Source organism: Staurois parvus, unplaced genomic scaffold (assembly GCF_062004578.1).
Source record: "Staurois parvus isolate SC_StPar_1 unplaced genomic scaffold, SC_StPar_1.0 ptg001437l, whole genome shotgun sequence".
In the NCBI taxonomy this organism is placed as follows: Eukaryota; Metazoa; Chordata; class Amphibia; order Anura; family Ranidae; genus Staurois; species Staurois parvus.
In genome coordinates, this window is record NW_028319233.1 from 304,059 (window position 1) to 323,385 (window position 19,327).

A 19,327-nucleotide genomic window follows, 5' to 3' on the forward strand; every position below is an offset into this window, starting at 1 on the left:
TCCAAAATACAGCGACAAACAGTGATACAATACTGTAAGGTAGTAGAGGTATTGATGCTGTCCTGAGGCTAACTGCTGGTCAAAAACTGATGCCTTCACAAGCCCAGGGTATTGAATGTCCTGTCACACAGCTATATAGCAGATAAAATGGCTGCAGGAAGTGACCAGGACCAAGGCTTGCCTAAAACCACGCCCAGCAGAGAAAACACTTACTAGCTATAACAGAGGCATGCAGCATGCAAATTCTGGCCAGCAGATGGCAGCAACAGATCAAGACATAGAAACAAACATGGTGAAATAAGAATTGGTGATACAATGCACAGTTAAATAACAAATATGAGGGGAACAGCACACTCCCCGTCTGAAATTCCATAAGGGATTTCACTATGACGAATGTCCATAAAATATAAAACAACCTGTAACAAAGAACATGTTAGAATGCAATAAACATAACAATATAGTAGATTCCGAGTTGGAATAGAGAAGAACCACAAAGTTCAAGTTCAGTAGAGTTCACCCAGCAGGAATGTTCTCGATGGGTAGTATCAAAATGAGTTCGTTAATTGGCCTTGCAAACATTTTAAGCTCACCCTTTCTGAAGATCTTCAACTCCACTTTACGGACCTTGCCATCCTTGCTAGGAAGAACCTTTGTAATTAGTCCCATAGGCCAGTCAGTCCGTACGGTTTGTTGCTCCTTCATCAACACGAGGTCACCTTCTTTTAGGTTTGGTTTGTGGTGTTGCCACTTTCTTCTTCCTTGAAGAATATTGAGATACTCCTTTCGCCACCTGTTCCAGAAGTAATCAGCTAGGTATTGTACACGTTTCCAGTGTTTTTGGTAGATATTCGCATGAGTAAATTCTCCACTAGGCATTAGTGTAATCTCAGCTTTTTGGGTAAGTAGAATAGCTGGAGTCAGTACAGCTGGTGTTTCAGGATCCATAGATACTGGCACGAGGGGTCTAGAATTGATGATAGCTGAAACTTCAGCGAGAAGGGTGACTAGAGTCTCATGTGTGAGTCTTGAAGAGTTTACATCCATCAACATAGAATTCAAGATGTTGCGTGAGATTCCGATCATTCTCTCCCAGGAGCCCCCCATGTGGGAACTATGAGGAGGATTGAAAATCCAGGTGCAACCCTTTTCCGCCAAGTGATCTTGAATGGATTTGGTGTCTATGTTCAGTTCTCTACAGGCTCCAATGAAGTTGCTTCCACGGTCAGACCTCAACTGTTTCACTGGTCCTCTGATTGCGAAGAACCGTCTTAAGGCATTAATAAGGCTGGATGTGTCCATGGATTCTATGACCTCTAAGTGAACGGCTCGCACACTCATGCAAGTAAATAGTACAGCCCAACGCTTACTGTTTGCGTGACCGCCACGGGTCCTGCGTGCGGACACCATCCATGGCCCGAAGACGTCTAGGCCAACGTAGGTGAAAGGCGGCTCTGTACATAGTCTGTCCACAGGCAAATCAGCCATTTGTTGGTGTAGTTGTTTTCCTCTAGCTTTGCGACAGTGAACACAGTCATGCAATACTTGGGCCACACGTCTTTTCATACCTATAATCCAAAGGCCAGCAGACCGTAACTTGCCCTCAGTGATTTGCCTGCCCTGGTGTTCAGTCTTTTTGTGGTAGTGTCGGATCAGCAAGACGGTGATATGGTGTTTGCTGGGAATGATGAGAGGATTTTGATCTGCAACTCTTAGGTGGGCTTGATTCAAACGACCACCAACTCTGAGCAAGCCAAAACTGTCAATAACTGGATTTAAGTTGGCAAGAGGGCTTTTTATTGGAATCTGCTGTTTGTTGTATAAACACTTCCATTCTACATTGAATTCCTCTTGTTGGACGTGACGTATTATGATGGACTCACTATGAGAGATGTTCTCCGCAGAGAAGGGTTTATGGCAGACGTGCCAACCGTGACAATCCTTATCTTTGTGAGTATTGTGATAACATTTTGCAATGTGCACTAACCTTGCGATAGTCCTGACGAGTCTCATCCAACTAGAGAAACGTTCAAAGCGCTGGCAACCGAGGCTGGAGGTTTGCTTTGTTCCAGTGACCAATACACTGACTTCAGCGCGTATTTCTGGATCATTATCCGGATCCTGGATGCTGAAAACTTCCTGTACACATTCGTCCGCCTGTCTTAGCAGAAACTCCGGACCTGTAAGCCAAGTAGAGTTAGTAAAGGAACCTACAGACATAGGTCTAGTGGCATGATCTGCTGGATTAAGTTCGGATGGTACATAGTACCATTGTTCAGGTTTGGAGGACCTCCTGATTCTCTCTATGCGGTTACTGACGTAAACATAAAATCGTCTTGTCTGATTGTAGATGTAACCTAATACGACCTTACTGTCCGTGTAATACTGAACTTCATCTATGTTGACACCTAGTTCTTCTTGTATGAAGTCTGCAATCTCCACTGCTAACACAGTCCCACAGAGTTCAAGTCTGGGAATAGTATGATCAGGCTTGGGGGCTAACTTAGCCTTACCAAAGACGAATCCAACGTGATTTTGCTTGTTGGGTTCTGTGACCTTCAGATAGGCGACCGCTGTTATGGCCTCTGTGGAGGCGTCCGAGAACACGTGGAGTTCCTTCTTTACGCTAGAAGTAAGTGAGGTTTTAATATAGCATCTTGGGATGTGGATCTCATCCAAAGCACACAAAGATTGCTTCCAGGCTTCCCATTTTTGCTCTTTATCGGAGGGAAGTGGGGTATCCCAGTCCTTGATGGTTTCAGAAAGCTGTCTCAGTAGGGATTTACCTTGTATGGCGATGGGCGCTACAAATCCCAGCGGATCAAATAGGCTGTTTACCACTGATAGGACACCACGTTTTGTGAATGGCTTGTCTGCACAACTTATTTGAAAACCGAAGGAGTCAGCCGAGAGATCCCATCTGAGGCCCAAGCTCCTCTGCACAGGTGGACTGTCCAGTCCCAGGTTAATGTCTTTGAATCCAGGTGCATGATCACCTCGCTCGAAGGCTCTCATTACGGTTAGACTGTTTGAAGCAATTTTGTGTAGCCTAAGTTTAGCTTGGTACAACATATTTTGAGTCCTTTTGAGCAGATCGATAGCCGCTTCTTCAGTTGGTAGCGATTTGAGCCCGTCGTCCACGTAGAAGTCTTTTTCCACAAAGTCTTTGGCATCTGTACCATACTCAGATTCCCCCTCTATTGCAGTTCTCCGAAGCCCGTAAGTCGCTACGGCTGGTGAAGGGCTGTTTCCAAACACATGTACCCTCATACGATACTCCATCATCTCTGCGTTGGTGTCATTGTCCTTGTACCACAGGAACCTGAGGAAATTCCGGTGGTCCTCTCGGACTACAAAACAATGGAACATCTGTTCAATGTCAGCAGTGATGGCGACAAGCTCTTTCCTGAATCTCATCAGCACTCCGACTAGGTTATTAGTCAGATTAGGACCTGTGAGGAGAATATCGTTAAGAGATACACCTTGATGTTTGGCGCTTGAATCAAAGACAACCCTAATTTGATTAGGTTTTCGTGGATGATATACTCCAAATGAAGGCAAGTACCAGCACTCGTCGTCCTTCCTCAAGGATGGAGCTGGTTCTGCATGGTTGTTACGGAATATTTTATCCATAAAGGCAACAATGTGTTCTCTCATTTCAGGCTTGCTGTTCATGGTACGCTGAAGAGAGTTAAATCTAGACAGAGCTTGTTCCCGGTTGTTCGGGAGTCTTACCCTGTTAGCTCGGAAGGGTAATGGAGAAACCCAGTGATTGGTTTCGTCTTTAAAGAACTCACTGTCCATTATCTTGACAAATTCTCTGTCCTCTACTGACAAGGCTACCTTATCGTCATCCTTGGTTGTATGAAAGACTGATCTCCCCAAGTTGTCGGCAAAGAGGGGAGTAATGACGTCAGGTAGTTGTACGAGGCCTGGAGACTTCTCTTTCACCTCATAGTGATGAGGACACGGCTTAATGCAAGTTGTGCGTCCATCTGCACGCACGTACGTTTTGAAGGAGTCGATTTTTGGTTGATCTAAGCATACATTTCCTATGATTACCCATCCCAAGTCCAGTCTCTGGGCATATGGCGCATAGTCAGGACCATTACACTGTTGACGCACCTTGTGTACCCTTAGATTGTCTCTGCCGAGCAGGAGTAGAATCTCGGCGTTGATGTCCATAGGTGGGATAACGTTGGCTAGGTGCCTTAGGTGAGGTTGGTGAAATGCAGCTTCTGGGGTAGGAATCTCATCCCTATGGTTGGGTATTTGATCACATTCGATCAGCGTCGGTAAGGGTATTTCCGTATCCCCACTGACAGGAGAAGCGATGAATCCTTGTGCCCTTCTGCCGCTAGTCTCTATGCGGCCCGAGCAGGTGTTTAAGGTATAGGGTTCGGATGGTCCCTTTATTCCAAAGGCTTCAAAGAATTTAGGACCTGCTAGGGACCGGTTACTTTGGTCATCAATGATGCCATACATTTTTACTGCCTTTTCTGGTAGTCCCTCTGGGTAGACCTTGATCAGGCATATTCGGGCACAACATTTCTCACACTGGCCCTCCCCACATACATCCAAGCATGAGCAGGAAACAGCAGTCGCTGCATTAGCGTAATTTTGGGGCTCCCCGCCATGACTTGGAGCAGGACTGGTGGTGATGGCAGTGGGTGAATCTCTGGAGAGTGGGATTGGGTGCATAGCTGAGGGATGTCTTTCGCTATGACACTCCTCACACTTGATGACAGATTTACAGTCCTTAGCCATGTGCTCCAATGAAGCGCAGCATCTGAAACATACCCCAAGCTCGGTGAGGATTTTCTTGCGCTCCTGTATGGTTTTGGATCTAAACCCTCTACATTTGTTCAGAGAGTGTGGTTTTTTATGAATGGGACATTCACGATTGAAAGTCTTATCTCCTGATGAGGTAGTGTACTGTTTACCCGTGGGTACTGCAGGAGATGGTAGGTTAGTCTTTCTAACACTCACGCTGCTCTTGAAGTCTCTGTGTTTATGCGTGATGCTTTCATACCTTGATGATGATGTTGCTGAAGCTGTAGTGTTGAGCTCCAGGAAGTCGAGGCTGGGATCATTCCTCATCTGGGACTGTTCATCGATAAACCTACAGAAGTGAATAAATGGGGGAAAGGTGATGTCATGCTCTCTTTTGTACCTTGAGACTGATGCCGCCCACTTTTCTTGCAGACTGTATGGTAGCTTCACGACAATTGGGTTCACTCCATGAGCTGTATCCAGGTAGCACAGCCCGGACAGACGAGGGTCACCCTTGGCAAGCTCCAGTTCCATGAGCAGATCACTTAAATCTTGAAGCTTCTGGACATCCTTGAGATTGATCCTTGGAACGTTCTGCAGTCTCTTGAATAGGGCCTTCTCTATTGCTTCTGCACTGCCGAAGGTACGTTCAAGTCTCTGCCAGGCGGCAGCGAGACCTGCTTCTGCTTGTCCCATGTAGACAGTTCTGAGGCTCTTGACGCGATTTGTGGAGCCTGGGCCCAGCCATTTGATCAAGAGGTCAAACTCCTGCTCTGCGGTTAGGTTGAGGTTAGCGATGGCGGCCTTGAAGGTTGCCTTCCAAGCTCTGTAGCTCTCTGCACGGTCATCAAATTTTGAGAGACTGGTGTTGATTAGCTCTCTGCTCACCATAAACCTGGCAAACTCAGACATATCTGATTTCTCACTGCTTGTTGCCATGACGACTTGTGATGCCCCTGGGGCGTATGGGCTGCCTGGCGTGAAAGGGTGAGATGCTTCCGGGTAGAATGATGTAGCTGCAGGGTTAAGCTTTCGTTTAGCCTCTGTATATTGTGATGACTGCTGCTTGAGCTGTGGAGGTAGGCCAGAAAACGCCTGATAGCGATCTTTCTGTAACAACCGTCTTTGAGAGGGCACATCCGGGTAACGGTTATTAGGTTGCTCGGGTGCTGTGGGTGGCACTGGTACCGCAGGTAGAGCTGACTTGGAGGTTTCAGTGTTGTCGGCTTGGACGGTACTACAAACTGGGGGTGGCGCAGATAACTGATTCAGTACATAGTCACTGGTGCGATCAACTGGATCATCTATCTCCTGTGGTAGCGAGCAGACTGGATCAAGACCTTGGCTCAATGCTTGCTCGAGTAATCTTACTTTAGCTAATGCAATTTCCCCCTGCATCTCTGATTCGAAAATCTTTATTCGAGCCTCTGCTTCCGCTTCTGCCCTCTTGGCCTCTGCTTCTGCCTGTGCCCTCTTGGCCTCTGCCTCTGCTTCTGCCCTCTTGACCTCTGCCTCTGCTTCTGCCCTCTTGGCCTCTGCCTCTGCTTCTGCCCTCTTGGCCTCTGCCTCTGCTCTTGCAAGAGCTTCCTTTTCTGTGAAGGAGCGTCTCGCTTTGGATTGCTCTGCGTTTATGCGGGCCTCTAGTAATCTGTCGCTCAAGGCTGAGCTTCTTGAGCACGATGATTTGTATGACCGAGAGGAATGTTTAGATGAATTTGATCTGTGTGATCTAGTTTCTTGCAAATGAGAGATACGGAGTTCCGCTTTACCTTTAACATCCAGCACCATGACGTCTCTTTGTCTGGCTATTGATTCTGCCTTGCTCAGTTCTGATAGGGCTTCATCGATATTAGAGTCTTTTAGAAAGGTTATATACCTTGTGGACAGTCTCTTGTATCTTTCTTGAGCTGTGTCCAGCCGCCCGATGGCAACTTGTAAGCTTGTGGCATCACCTGAGGAGGATTTAAGTCCGGACATGAGGGAGGAAACTCGTTCCCATTGCTCCTCCAGGTTATCACATAGCTCATCTTTCGTGGTGTGATAATTTTCAGTGACCTTTACCGTCGGTTTGAGAGAGCGTCTTGGTCGCACGACTTGTTCTGCTGGAAGTGTGGATTCTGTTCCCTGCCCTTCATGATGATCAGTATCAGGTTGCATTTGCTTTATTTCATCACTGGGGAACTGTGCAAAGTCCTTTTCGGCCATTTTGACTTAAGGTGCGCTGTCTCTTTAAGAAAATGAACTTTTGAATTGGGGGCTGAAAATCGCAGTACTGCTCCGATAGGGCACCTTGACAAAATTTCTAAGATATTTAGAATGAATTGCGGGGTTTTGCGGCGGCCACGGCAGTGTAAGGAACGTGCATAAACAGTACTTCTATTATGCGAGCAAAAGTTAATATAGGACTTTAGGAATGGCTTGGAGGACTTCCAGGCGAGAGTATAGATACTGCGTATGTGCAGTGCTTCCGCATAGGCTTGTGGAACATGCACTGTAGCCGGGCAGATTTGCTGCAAGTGGGCCTGTTGCTAGGGAGATTCCTGAGTGTGGTACTGGACTCTGAGGGAATCTGTAGCGGGGTATGGACTTTAAGGCAGTTTTTGACTGTTCTGTCCCCACATGAAGGCGAATGAAGGTATAACTGACAATAGCTGTGTAACTTCCTACCTTCGTATCCAGGCAGTGGAGCAGACCGGACCGGCAGATGCTCAGGTTAGATGGATCCAAACGTATACATGAGAATGAAATCAGCGTGGGTTTATTTGGTCCAAAATACAGCGACAAACAGTGATACAATACTGTAAGGTAGTAGAGGTATTGATGCTGTCCTGAGGCTAACTGCTGGTCAAAAACTGATGCCTTCACAAGCCCAGGGTATTGAATGTCCTGTCACACAGCTATATAGCAGATAAAATGGCTGCAGGAAGTGACCAGGACCAAGGCTTGCCTAAAACCACGCCCAGCAGAGGAAAAACTTACTAGCTATAACAGAGGCATGCAGCATGCAAATTCTGGCCAGCAGATGGCAGCAACAGATCAAGACATAGAAACAAACATGGTGAAATAAGAATTGGTGATACAATGCACAGTTAAATAACAAATATGAGGGGAACAGCACAATCTCCTATTTCCCGGGGGCCCCATGAGTTGTCAGTCCGCCCCTGATTCACACCATGCAGTTGTGATGGAGCACACGTGTTTCCATGCCATTTCTGCATGTTCCTGCACATCGTGTACAGGGCAACCCATTCATTTCAGTGGGTCACCTTACGCGTGAGAAATGCGCAAAATAAGTCTCTAAACTCTTTTGCAAAGTCGCATGGCACTGAAAACGCGCACATTAAGCACTGTAGCTGCTGCGTGTCTGCTAAAGCACAGTGCGTTTCTGCGCATGTCGGGACAGCGCGCATTTTTATGCGCATTCTCACAGCGTGGTACTGGTGGTACTCCCAGACATCTGCCAATGTGCGCGTTTTCTCAAAAGGGTCAAAGACTTTTTTTGAGTGTTTCTCAAATAAAGAAACAAGTAACGATCAACAACACCAAAAGCATAAAACACAAACGCAAAAAATGAAGAATAAATGAAAACACACAAACACCCTCTCTGAGCTGGTTATACACCAGTAGCAGGGGCAGACTGACAACTCATGGGGCCCCCGGGCAATAGGGGAACATGGGGCCCCCGGGCAATAGGGGATCATGGGGCCCCCGGGCAATAGGGGATCATGGGGCCCCTGTGTCCTTGCCCAAACTCAAAAAAGCCTATGAAAAAGGTACCAGGGGCATCTCATGGGGCCCCCTACTGACCCCGGGCCCTCGGGCAGCGCCCGAGTTTCTTAATGGTCAGTCCGCCCCCGACCAGTAGAGATTGGAATAAAAATGTGTAGAAAAGTCCTCAGTACGTTCGATGGCTTGACGAACGTTGGCCGAAAGTCGTTCAAAATTTTGTTTTGGTTTTGGAGAAAACGGACTTCTCCGAATAAAAACCATGAACGCTGTTAGAAATTAGTCGGTCCGAGAAAAACTTTCCTTCGAATTTTGTCTCTGTGGTCAAAAAAAAAAATGTCAATTTGAACCCCGCTAACGATTATAAAATCAAAGAAAGTTTCTTAGCCCCCCGGTCACACCGCCGCGATTTCAGGTGCGATTTGGGAAGTGAAGTCGTACCTGAAGTCGGATCTGAATGTGAATGTCTTAACGAACGCGATTTTTCTAGCGAAGCGAATTCGACTCAAATTTGATTCAAATTCGGACTGATTTTTCGTTATTCAGAATTTCGGATGTATCCAAATTTCCGAATTACAATAGTGACGAATCTGAAATAACTAAACAAAATTTGGACGGAATTCTAATTGAATTCGACTTGAATTTGAATTGAATTCGACTCAAATTTGAATCAAATTAAAAAAATAGAGTAGAGCATAAAAGAATAGAATAGCATAGCAATAGAATAGAAAATAATAAAATAAAATAGAATATAACTGTCTTCAATTCGAATTGAATTCAACTTGAATTTGAATCGAATTCGACTCAAATTTGAATCAAATTAAAAAAAGAATAAAATAGAACATAAAAGAATAGAATAGCATAACAACAGAATAGAAAAGAAAAGAATAAAATAAAAAAGAATATAACTGTCTTCAGAAATGCAAATTTCGAATAGAATAAATTTCAATAGATTAGAATAGAATAGAAAAAATATAAATACAAAAATAGGAGAATAAAATAGAATAAAACAGAATAAAAAAAATAGAATAGAAAAAAAATATAACCATCTTTTGAAATTGAAATTTCGAATGGAATAAATTTGAATTAGAATAGAATAGAATAAAGTAGAATATAACTGTCTTCAGAAATTCAAATTTCAAATAAAATACATTCAAATTCAAATAGAATAAATTAGAATTAGTATAGATTAGAATGAAATAGAATAGAATAGGAAAAAAACCTAATGAATAGAATAAAGTATAATATAACTGTATTCAGAAATTCGAATTCTGAATAAAATACATTAGAATTCCAATAGAATAAAAGAGAAAAGAATAGGATAGAATAGAAAAACCAATAGAATAAAATTATATAGAATAGAATAAAATGGAAAGAATATAACAATCCAAATTTGAACAGATTAGAATAGAATAGAAAAAAATATTAATAGAAAAGAATAGAAAATAGGAGAATAGAATATAACAGAATATTAAAAAATAGAATAGAATAGAAAAGAATAGAATAGAATAAAAATATAGCCATCTTCTGAAATTCAAATTTTTAATACAATATATTTGAATTAAAATATATTAGAATGAAATAGAATAGAAAAAAAAACAATAGAATAGAATAAAGTAGAATATATCTGTCTTCAGAAATTCACATTTTGAATAAAATACATTCGAACCCAAACAGAATAAATTAGAATAGAAGAGAAAAGAATAGGATATAATAGAAAAAACAGTAGAATAGAATTCAATAGAATAGAATAAAATAGAATAGAACCGTCTTCTGAAATTCGAATTTCGAGTAGAATAAATTTGAATTTTAACAGATTAGAATAGAATAGAAAAAAATAGAAATAGAAAAGAATAGAAAATAGGAGAATGGAATAGAACAAATAGAATAAAAAAAAAATAGAATAGAAAAGAATAGAATAGAATAAAAATATACCCTTTTTCCGAAATTAAAATTTGGAATAGAATAAATTTGAATTAGAATAGATTAGAATAAAATAGAATAGAATAAAGTAGAAAATAACTGTCTTCAAAAATGTTAAATTTTGAATAAAATACATTCGAATCCAAATAGAATAAATTAGAATAGAAGAGAAGAGAATAGGATAGGATAGAATAGAAAAATCAATAGAATAGATTTCAACACAATAAAATAAAATAGAACCGTCTTCTGAAATTTGAATTAGAATAGATTAGAATAGAAAATAGGAGAATAGAATAGAATAGACTATAATACAGAAAAGAATAGAACCGTTTTCTGACATTCAAATTTCGAATAGAATAAATTCAAATGCCAATTCGAATTTTATGAATTGGAATCAAATTCAAAAACGAATAAACGGAACGAATTCCGAAAACGGATTAAACAAATGTAACAAAACAAAATGATTTAAGTTAAAGAATCGAAACAAGACGAAACAAAACAAATGTTTTCGTTCTGCAGATGCCTAGTCCTAGATTCAGGAAGGAGCACGGGGGTCCAATCACAGTGCTGCGGCGCGCTGATGCACGTGCATTGACACGCACTATGCTGTGCACTAACATGCATTGGAGCATTAGGCCGGCCATACACGGGTCACAATTCGACCGATTTTTCATCCGAAAATCCGACCTAAGATTAATCGACCAATTTTCGATCTGTTAGTGGGGTCAATGGCACCGGCCGATTTTCGTGGCTCCTCCCCTTTTCGGTGATCGGTCATGTTGGAAAATTCATGAAAAACGACCGATGTTTCACTCAATGATGGTCAAATCGTACGATCGTTTTTCCGTAAAGAATACGCGCCATGAGCCGTGACCTGGAAGGAACAGAAGTTTCACCTGTTATATGGGGGGAACTTTATGACTCGGTTGGCCGATTTTCAAAATCATTGATGGCGCCATCGGATTACCGCGCGAACGACGTTCCCGATTTTCGGATGAAAAATCATTCGGAATTCGAACCATGTATGGCCTGCATTGGGGTGTCTAATTCATTTGAATGGGCCACTGAGTGCGGCATAAAAGGTGTCGCCATTTGTGGCCGCGAACTGCGACGTATGCAGTGTTAGAGCCGCACGCTGCACTGCAGTATATGACGCTCAGTTGGGGGTCAGGGGGGACATTCAGAATGAATTGCACCGTGTTGCACCAATGCATGTAGTACGTGTTGCTGCAACGCAATGCTGTGAATGTGCTGTCGCAGAGACACTGCGCCGTTCAGCAGATTTGCGGCAGTGCCCTTAGTTGTGGTTTGGGGGAGGTAGTCTTTTGGAAAAGAGCAGGCTTGGTTCACGGCAGGTGCGTGCGTTTCAGCGCTTTCTTATGTATTATGCATAGGGCGGCCCATTCATTGAAAAAAAATGCGCCACGCCGAACTGCATGGTGCCACGGCATGCACGTAAACGTTCACATTACTTCTTTTTCTTCTTCTTTTTCGTCTTCTAAACGTAAACGCTCACATTACTGTTCCCAGCACAATCCTAACCTCACGGATTTCCGTGTTTCTGATGAGTAATGTAGCCCATAGACGGGTCGAAAACCGGCCGTTTTTTTAAAAAAAATGAAAAATCGGTTGTTTGATCGGCCGACGTTACCACCAACGGTCAAAAAATCGGCCGATTTTCGGCCCGTCTATGTCCAGCATTTAACCCCATAATTCTGTCCCTTGCAGAGAGCGCCGCTATTATATTTTACATGAAAGTCTTGCGGTTGCAACAATGTATCCATTTGCATCCATTTCAGATACAGATGTTTTTATTCGGATACAAATGGATACAAATAGATACATTGTTGCAACCGCAAGACTTTCATGTAAAATATAATAGCGGACTGGAATTCTTATTTTTCTTTTTCTTCTTTTTTTTTTTACTTCTTCTTTTACTTCTTCTTCTTCTTCTTCTTCTTCCGGGTCACGGCTCATGCGCAGATTTTTTTATCAGTAAAACAATCGGCCGATTTGCCCATCATTGCCGGGAAAATCGGCTGATCATCAAAATCGGCCGCAAATTTTCCAACATGCCGATAGAAAAAATGTACAAAGATCCCGAAAAACAGCCGACCAATTAACCCACTAACGGTGCGAAAATTGGCCAATTTGTTTTTTTCCGCTGAAAAATCAGCCGATTTTCAACCCGTCTATGGCCCCCATTAGGCAGCCCCGTTGAAATAAATACATGCGAAGTGTGGGAACGCGATGAAAACGCACGCGTCACACCTGTAGGTATGAACCAATCCTGAGTCTTCGGTCACACCAAATCCGACTTTGAAATCGCGCGACTTTCACTTGAAACCACAAGATGTCTGTGCGACTTCATGCACAGGTGCCTAGGCAAGGCGTACTTGAACTTGCAAAAAAGTAGTGCGTGAAGTACTCAGTGCGACTGCGATGGAGTCGGAAGTCGCGCCGCTATGGCTGCGTCCACAATAGGGTGCGACTTGTCATGTGATTTTGAAATCGCGCGACTTCCACTTGAAACCGCGTGGTCGGACGTCAGTGCGACTTCAGGCGTGACGTCTGTGCGACTTCATGCACAGGTGCCTAGGCAAGGCACACTTGAACTTGCACAAAAGTAGTGCGTGAGGAACTCGGTGCGACTGCGATGGAGTTGGAAGTCACGCCGCTTTGACCGCGTCCACAATTGGGTGTGACTTGTCATGCGATTGGAAACTATCGAGTCGCAGCAGGTGTGACCGGGGACTAAAGGAAGAAAGCGTCGTCTGTGCACTTTTCCCAGGTCTGCAACAGCTAGGCAACTGTCATTTTTTTGGAAACATCGGTCGTCAATGGCAGTTGTGATGTCTCGTGGGTTTCCATTACGGCTCAGCACTGCATAGGGAACGTAGAGCTGAGAAAACAAGCAAGAGCTGACACAGGTGTGCGGCTACACACACACACGTGGTCACCCAATGTAAGGTGTTCATGGTGTCACTCACCTTCGCTCCTGGAGAGCTGCTGCTGCAGAAGGATGAGGATGACGGCACGCAGAAGATCTCTCATGTTCTCGAGAATAGGTCAGCGGTCCAGCTGTGGGGTGAAGAGGAGGACCGGGCATGGAAGAGCCGTGCGATGCGTCCAGCAGACGGGAACGGACTTCCTGACTACAGAGATTTCTGAGCTGTTAGAGGAGGTGACAGGCTCAGACACGCAGTGACCAGATACTCACCGCTCGCCCCCCCGGGGCGGTAAAACTACTCCGAACCTTGTCTTGGGGGGACGGCCAATCCCGAGGCTGCTTCCATCCGTGAATTCATCCACATCGATGCAAATAATTTTTGTTTTCAGTGGCGTAACGAGCGTATTTGTCACCCGGGGCAAATTTTTTTTTTTTTGCGACACCTTTCGACTCTATCTGTCCAAATGTTTTCCAGTTATAGTTGTGATAGTAAACGTACGGGCGCAATTCGCGAAGGATTGTCGCATGAGTGAAGGTGGTCACATGACCTCATATCGCACGCCGTACTGAAAATGTCAATTCCCTATTGCTGGTATGCCGAAAACAGCGAAAACGCTCAGGAAATACGGCATAAGAAGACCTTAACCACTTCCCGTCTGGTCGCTGTATATAAACGGCCGGGCGGTGGCAGTCCAGGGGCGGGTTGCCATTCATAAACGGCACCCGCATTTTCAAGCTGTGCGCGCTCCCTGGGAGCGCGCAGCACCGCGATCCGGTGCCCGCCGTGTCCTCCGGACACAGTGAAACGCCGATCGTCGCACAGGACCTCTGTGTGAGGTGCCGATCATGTGATCACTGATTGGCCAATCAGTGATCACATACAGAGTAGTAAGCAAGATGTCACTTCTGACATCATTGCGTACTACGTGTGAAATCTGTGAATGATCACAGAGGTCACATGGTACAGGGCTATTCACAACAGACTTGTACTATGTGACAAGCTGGGACCAATCACAGCTCATACAGTATTTCTCAATGGCTGCAGGAATGCAGCCAGAGAGAAGGAGAAATTATTGATTTTACAGCCTTTATAGGTGTAACAGCAATCAGTGTAAAAAAAAAAAAAAAAAAAAAATCTTCTTCACCCCCCACAACCATGGTGACACTGTACTGCTAGGATGACAGTATGTAAAAAAAAACCCAAACCATAAATAATAATATAAAAAATAAAAATAAAAATGTAAAAAAATTTTTCAAAAAAATTTAATTTTTGGTTACAAACTAATTTGGGTTATTTTTTTTTTCACTAAAAAGATAACGGAATACATTTTGGCCAAGATTTATGATGAAATATTATTTGTTTGCAAAATTTTCTAAGAAAAACACTTTTTTTCAAAATTTTTGGACATTTTCATTTATATAGCAAAAAAAAAAAAATCCCAGCGATGAATAAATACCACCAAAATAAAGTTTTATCTGTCTCAAAAAAATGCTAAAAATTTCATATGGGTACAGTGTTGCATGATCGCGCAAATGTCATTCAAAGTGTGACAGCGCTGAAAGCTGAAAATTGGCCTGGACAGGAAGGGGGTGAAAGTGTCCGGACTGGAAGGGGGGGAAAGTGTCCGGACAGGAAGGGGGGAAAGTGTCCGGACTGGAAGGGGGGGAAAGTGTCCGGACTGGAAGGGGGGGAAAGTGTCCGACTGGAAGGGGGGTAAAGTGTCCGGACTGGAAGGGGGTAAAAGTGTCCGGACTGGAAGGGGGGGAAAGTGTCCGGACTGGAAAGGGGGGAAAGTGTCCGGACTGGAAGGGGGTGAAAGTGTCCGGACTGGAAGGGGGGGAAAGTGTCCGGACTGGAAGGGGGGGAAAGTGTCCGGACAGGAAGGGGGGAAAGTGTCCGGACTGGAAGGGGGGGAAAGTGTCCGGACTGGAAGGGGGGGAAAGTGTCCGACTGGAAGGGGGGTAAAGTGTCCGGACTGGAAGGGGGTAAAAGTGTCCGGACTGGAAGGGGGGGAAAGTGTCCGGACTGGAAGGGGGGGAAAGTGTCCGGACTGGAAGGGGGTGAAAGTGTCCGGACTGGAAGGGGGGGAAAGTGTCCGACTGGAAGGGGGGTAAAGTGTCCGGACTGGAAGGGGGTAAAAGTGTCCGGACTGGAAGGGGGTAAAAGTGTCCGGACTGGAAGGGGGTGAAAGTGTCCGGACTGGAAGGGGGGGAAAGTGTCCGGACTGGAAGGGGGGGAAAGTGTCCGGACTGGAAGGGGGTGAAAGTGTCCGGACTGGAAGGGGGGGAAAGTGTCCGACTGGAAGGGGGGTAAAGTGTCCGGACTGGAAGGGGGGTAAAGTGTCCGGACTGGAAGGGGGTAAAAGTGTCCGGACTGGAAGGGGGGGAAAGTGTCCGGACTGGAAGGGGGTGAAAGTGTCCAGACTGGAAGGGGGGGAAAGTGTCCGACTGGAAGGGGGGTAAAGTGTCCGGACTGGAAGGGGGTAAAAGTGTCCGGACTGGAAGGGGGTGAAAGTGTCCGGACTGGAAGGGGGTGAAAGTGTCCGGACTGGAAGGGGGTGAAAGTGTCCGGACAGGAAGGGGGGGAAAGTGTCCGGACTGGAAGGGGGGGAAAGTGTCCGGACAGGAAGGGGGTGAAAGTGTCCGGACTGGAAGGGGGTGAAAGTGTCCGGACAGGAAGGGGGTGAAAGTGTCCGGACTGGAAGGGGGGGAAAGTGTCCGGACTGGAAGGGGGGGAAAGTGTCCGGACAGGAAGGGGGGAAAGTGTCCGGACTGGAAGGGGGGGAAAGTGTCCGGACTGGAAGGGGGGGAAAGTGTCCGACTGGAAGGGGGGTAAAGTGTCCGGACTGGAAGGGGGTAAAAGTGTCCGGACTGGAAGGGGGTAAAAGTGTCCGGACTGGAAGGGGGTAAAAGTGTCCGGACTGGAAGGGGGGGAAAGTGTCCGGACTGGAAGGGGGGAAAGTGTCCGGACTGGAAGGGGGTGAAAGTGTCCGGACTGGAAGGGGGGAAAAGTGTCCGACAGGAAGGGGGGTAAAGTGTCCGGACTGGAAGGGGGTAAAAGTGTCCGGACTGGAAGGGGGTGAAAGTGTCCGGACTGGAAGGGGGTAAAAGTGTCCGGACTGGAAGGGGGGGAAAGTGTCCGGACTGGAAGGGGGGGAAAGTGTCCGGACTGGAAGGGGGTGAAAGTGTCCGGACTGGAAGGGGGGGAAAGTGTCCGACTGGAAGGGAGGGAAAGTGTCCGGACTGGAAGGGGGTAAAAGTGTCCGGACTGGAAGGGGGTGAAAGTGTCCGGACTGGAAGGGGGTGAAAGTGTCCGGACTGGAAGGGGGGGAAAGTGTCCGGACTGGAAGGGGGGGAAAGTGTCCGGACTGGAAGGGGGTGAAAGTGTCCGGACTGGAAGGGGGGGAAAGTGTCCGACTGGAAGGGAGGGAAAGTGTCCGGACTGGAAGGGGGTAAAAGTGTCCGGACTGGAAGGGGGTGAAAGTGTCCGGACTGGAAGGGGGTGAAAGTGTCCGGACTGGAAGGGGGGGAAAGTGTCCGGACTGGAAGGGGGGGAAAGTGTCCGGACTGGAAGGGGGTGAAAGTGTCCAGACAGGAAGGGGGGGAAAGTGTCCGGACTGGAAGTGTGAAAGTGTCCGGACTGGAAGTGGTTAAAGTCGATCCACAAAGGGAAACAAATAATTAAATGGACGCGGCAATGAAGTCGCGGTCCAGGCGTGTGGTATATACTGCTATTTGTCAGTAATGCAGGCCATACATGGTTCGAATTCCGAACAATTTTTCTTCCGAGAATCGGAAACGTCGTTCGCTCGGTAATCTGACAGCGCCATCATTGATTTCGAAAATCGACCGACCGAGTCATAAAGTTCATCCCATATAACAGGCGAAACTTCTGTTCCTTCCAGGTCACGGCACATGCGCATATTCTTTTCGGAAAAACGATCGTACAATTTGACCATCATTGAGCTGAAAATCGTTGAGGTCGTTTTTCATGAATTTTCCAACATGCCCGATCACGGAAAAGGGGAGGAACCATGAAAATCAGCCGGTGCCATTGACCCCACTAACAGAGCGAAAATCGGCTGATTATTCTTAGGTCAATGACAGTTAGGCATACATGGGTCTAAAATTGACCGATTTTTCGTCTGAGACTCAGACCTAAGAATAATCGGCCGATTTCCGCTCTGTTAATGGGTCAATAGCACCAACCAATTTGCGTGGTTCCTCCCCTTTGCGGTGATCGAGCATGTTGGAAAATTTGTAAAAAACGACCGATTTTCGACTCAATGATGGTCAAAACGTACGATCGTTTTTCCGAAAAGAATATGCGCCATGAGCCGTGACCTGGAAGGAACAGAAGTTTCGCCTGTTATATGGGGTGAACTTTATAACTTGGTCGGCCGATATTCGAAATCAATGATGGTGCCATCGGATTACCGAGCAAACGACGTTTCCAATTTTCAGACGAAAAATCGTTTGGAGTTCGAACCATGTATGGCCTGCATTAAGGAATGGGGGGGGGGGCGGGGGCACCAAGTCCCTAACAGCCTATGAGTCATCAGCTGTTAGCGGGATTCCCCACTGACAGCTGAATGTAAAAAAAAAGAATTGCCGGCAATTAAAAAAATAATTAAAAAATGGCGTGGGGTCCCCCCCGAAATCCATACCGGACCCTTATCCAAGCATGCAGCCCGACAGGAGAGGGGGGAGACGAATGAGCCCTCCCCCTGAACCATACCAGGCCACATGCCCTCAACATGGGGGGGTGCTTTGGGGCGGGAGGGGCTCCCCCTCCCCAAAGCATCTTGCCCCCATGTTGATGAAGACAAGGGCCTCTTCCCCACAAGCCTGGCCGGTGGTTATGGGGGTCTGCGGGGGGAGTTAACAGGGGTCCCCCAGATCCCAGCCCCCCATGTGAATGAGTACCGCTACCCATTCACAAAAAAAAGACTGTAGTGTAAAAAAAGACAGGAGACAGTCTTTGATGAGTCCTTTATTAAAAGAAGGAAAAGAAAAGAATGTCCCGCGCAGTAGATCCAACGTCAATCATGATGCCCGCCGCTGCCGCCGACCGGAAAAAGAAACAAACTAAAAGCACCGCTTCTAAAGGGGGCACCAAAACCACCCACCACAATCTTAAAGGGTGTAGAAAAATCAATGGACCGCCAATTAGGAAAGAGTCACCAACATCACCATCTAAAAAGGTACAACAAAACCACAGACCTGCAACTAAAAGGAACCACCAAAGCCACTGACCACCATCTAAAGGGGGCAACAAAACCTCTGACTACCAAATGAAAACAAACACAATTGACCATCAAGTAGAAAGAGGGCACCAAAATCACTTACCGCCAGCTAAAAGGGGCCACCAAAGCCACTGACCACCATCTAAAGGAGGCAACAAAACCTCTGACCACCAAATAAAAGGGAGTAAAAAACAAAAACAATTGACCATCAATTAGAAAGAGGGCGTCAAAATCACTTACCGCCAGCTAAAAGGGGCCATCAAAGCCACTGACCACATCTAAAGGAGCCAACAAAATCTCTGACCACCAAATGAAAGGGAGTAAAAAACAAAAACAATTGACCATCAATTAGAAAGAGGGCACCAAAATCACTTACCGCCAGCTAAAAGGGACCACCAAAGCCACTGGCCACTATTTGAAAGGGGCCACTGAAGCCACTCCGCCGCCGCTACCTGAAAGAAGAAAAAAAAAAGGCTTTGCTCTGCACGCTGGCTCCCGGCCATCTGACTGCTCCGCTGGCTTGACAGTTCTTAAATATGTAAGGGGCGGGGCCACCCAGTGACATGACATATGTGATCCTCCGTGTGACATCATTGACCCAGCCAGGGGCGGACTGACCATTTGGAAACTCGGGCACTGCCCGAGGGCCCGGAGTCAGTAGCGGGCCCCATGAGATGCCCCTGGTACCTTTTTCATAGGCTTTTTTGAGTTT

The 19,327-nt window shown here is 45.9% G+C and overlaps 1 protein-coding gene across 1 annotated transcript in view; it reads right to left on the reverse strand.

The window, feature by feature from the left end:
- Positions 1–13,561, reverse strand: part of ADAM33 (ADAM metallopeptidase domain 33) — a 66,179-nt gene extending 52,618 nt beyond the window's left edge. Inside the window, exon 1 of the mRNA XM_089662199.1 lies at positions 13,410–13,561. Coding sequence (XP_089518325.1) covers positions 13,410–13,473 — 64 coding nt within the window. The 5' untranslated portion in view covers positions 13,474–13,561. The remainder of the gene's footprint in view (positions 1–13,409) is intronic.
- Between the last annotated feature and the right edge of the window lie 5,766 nt (positions 13,562–19,327).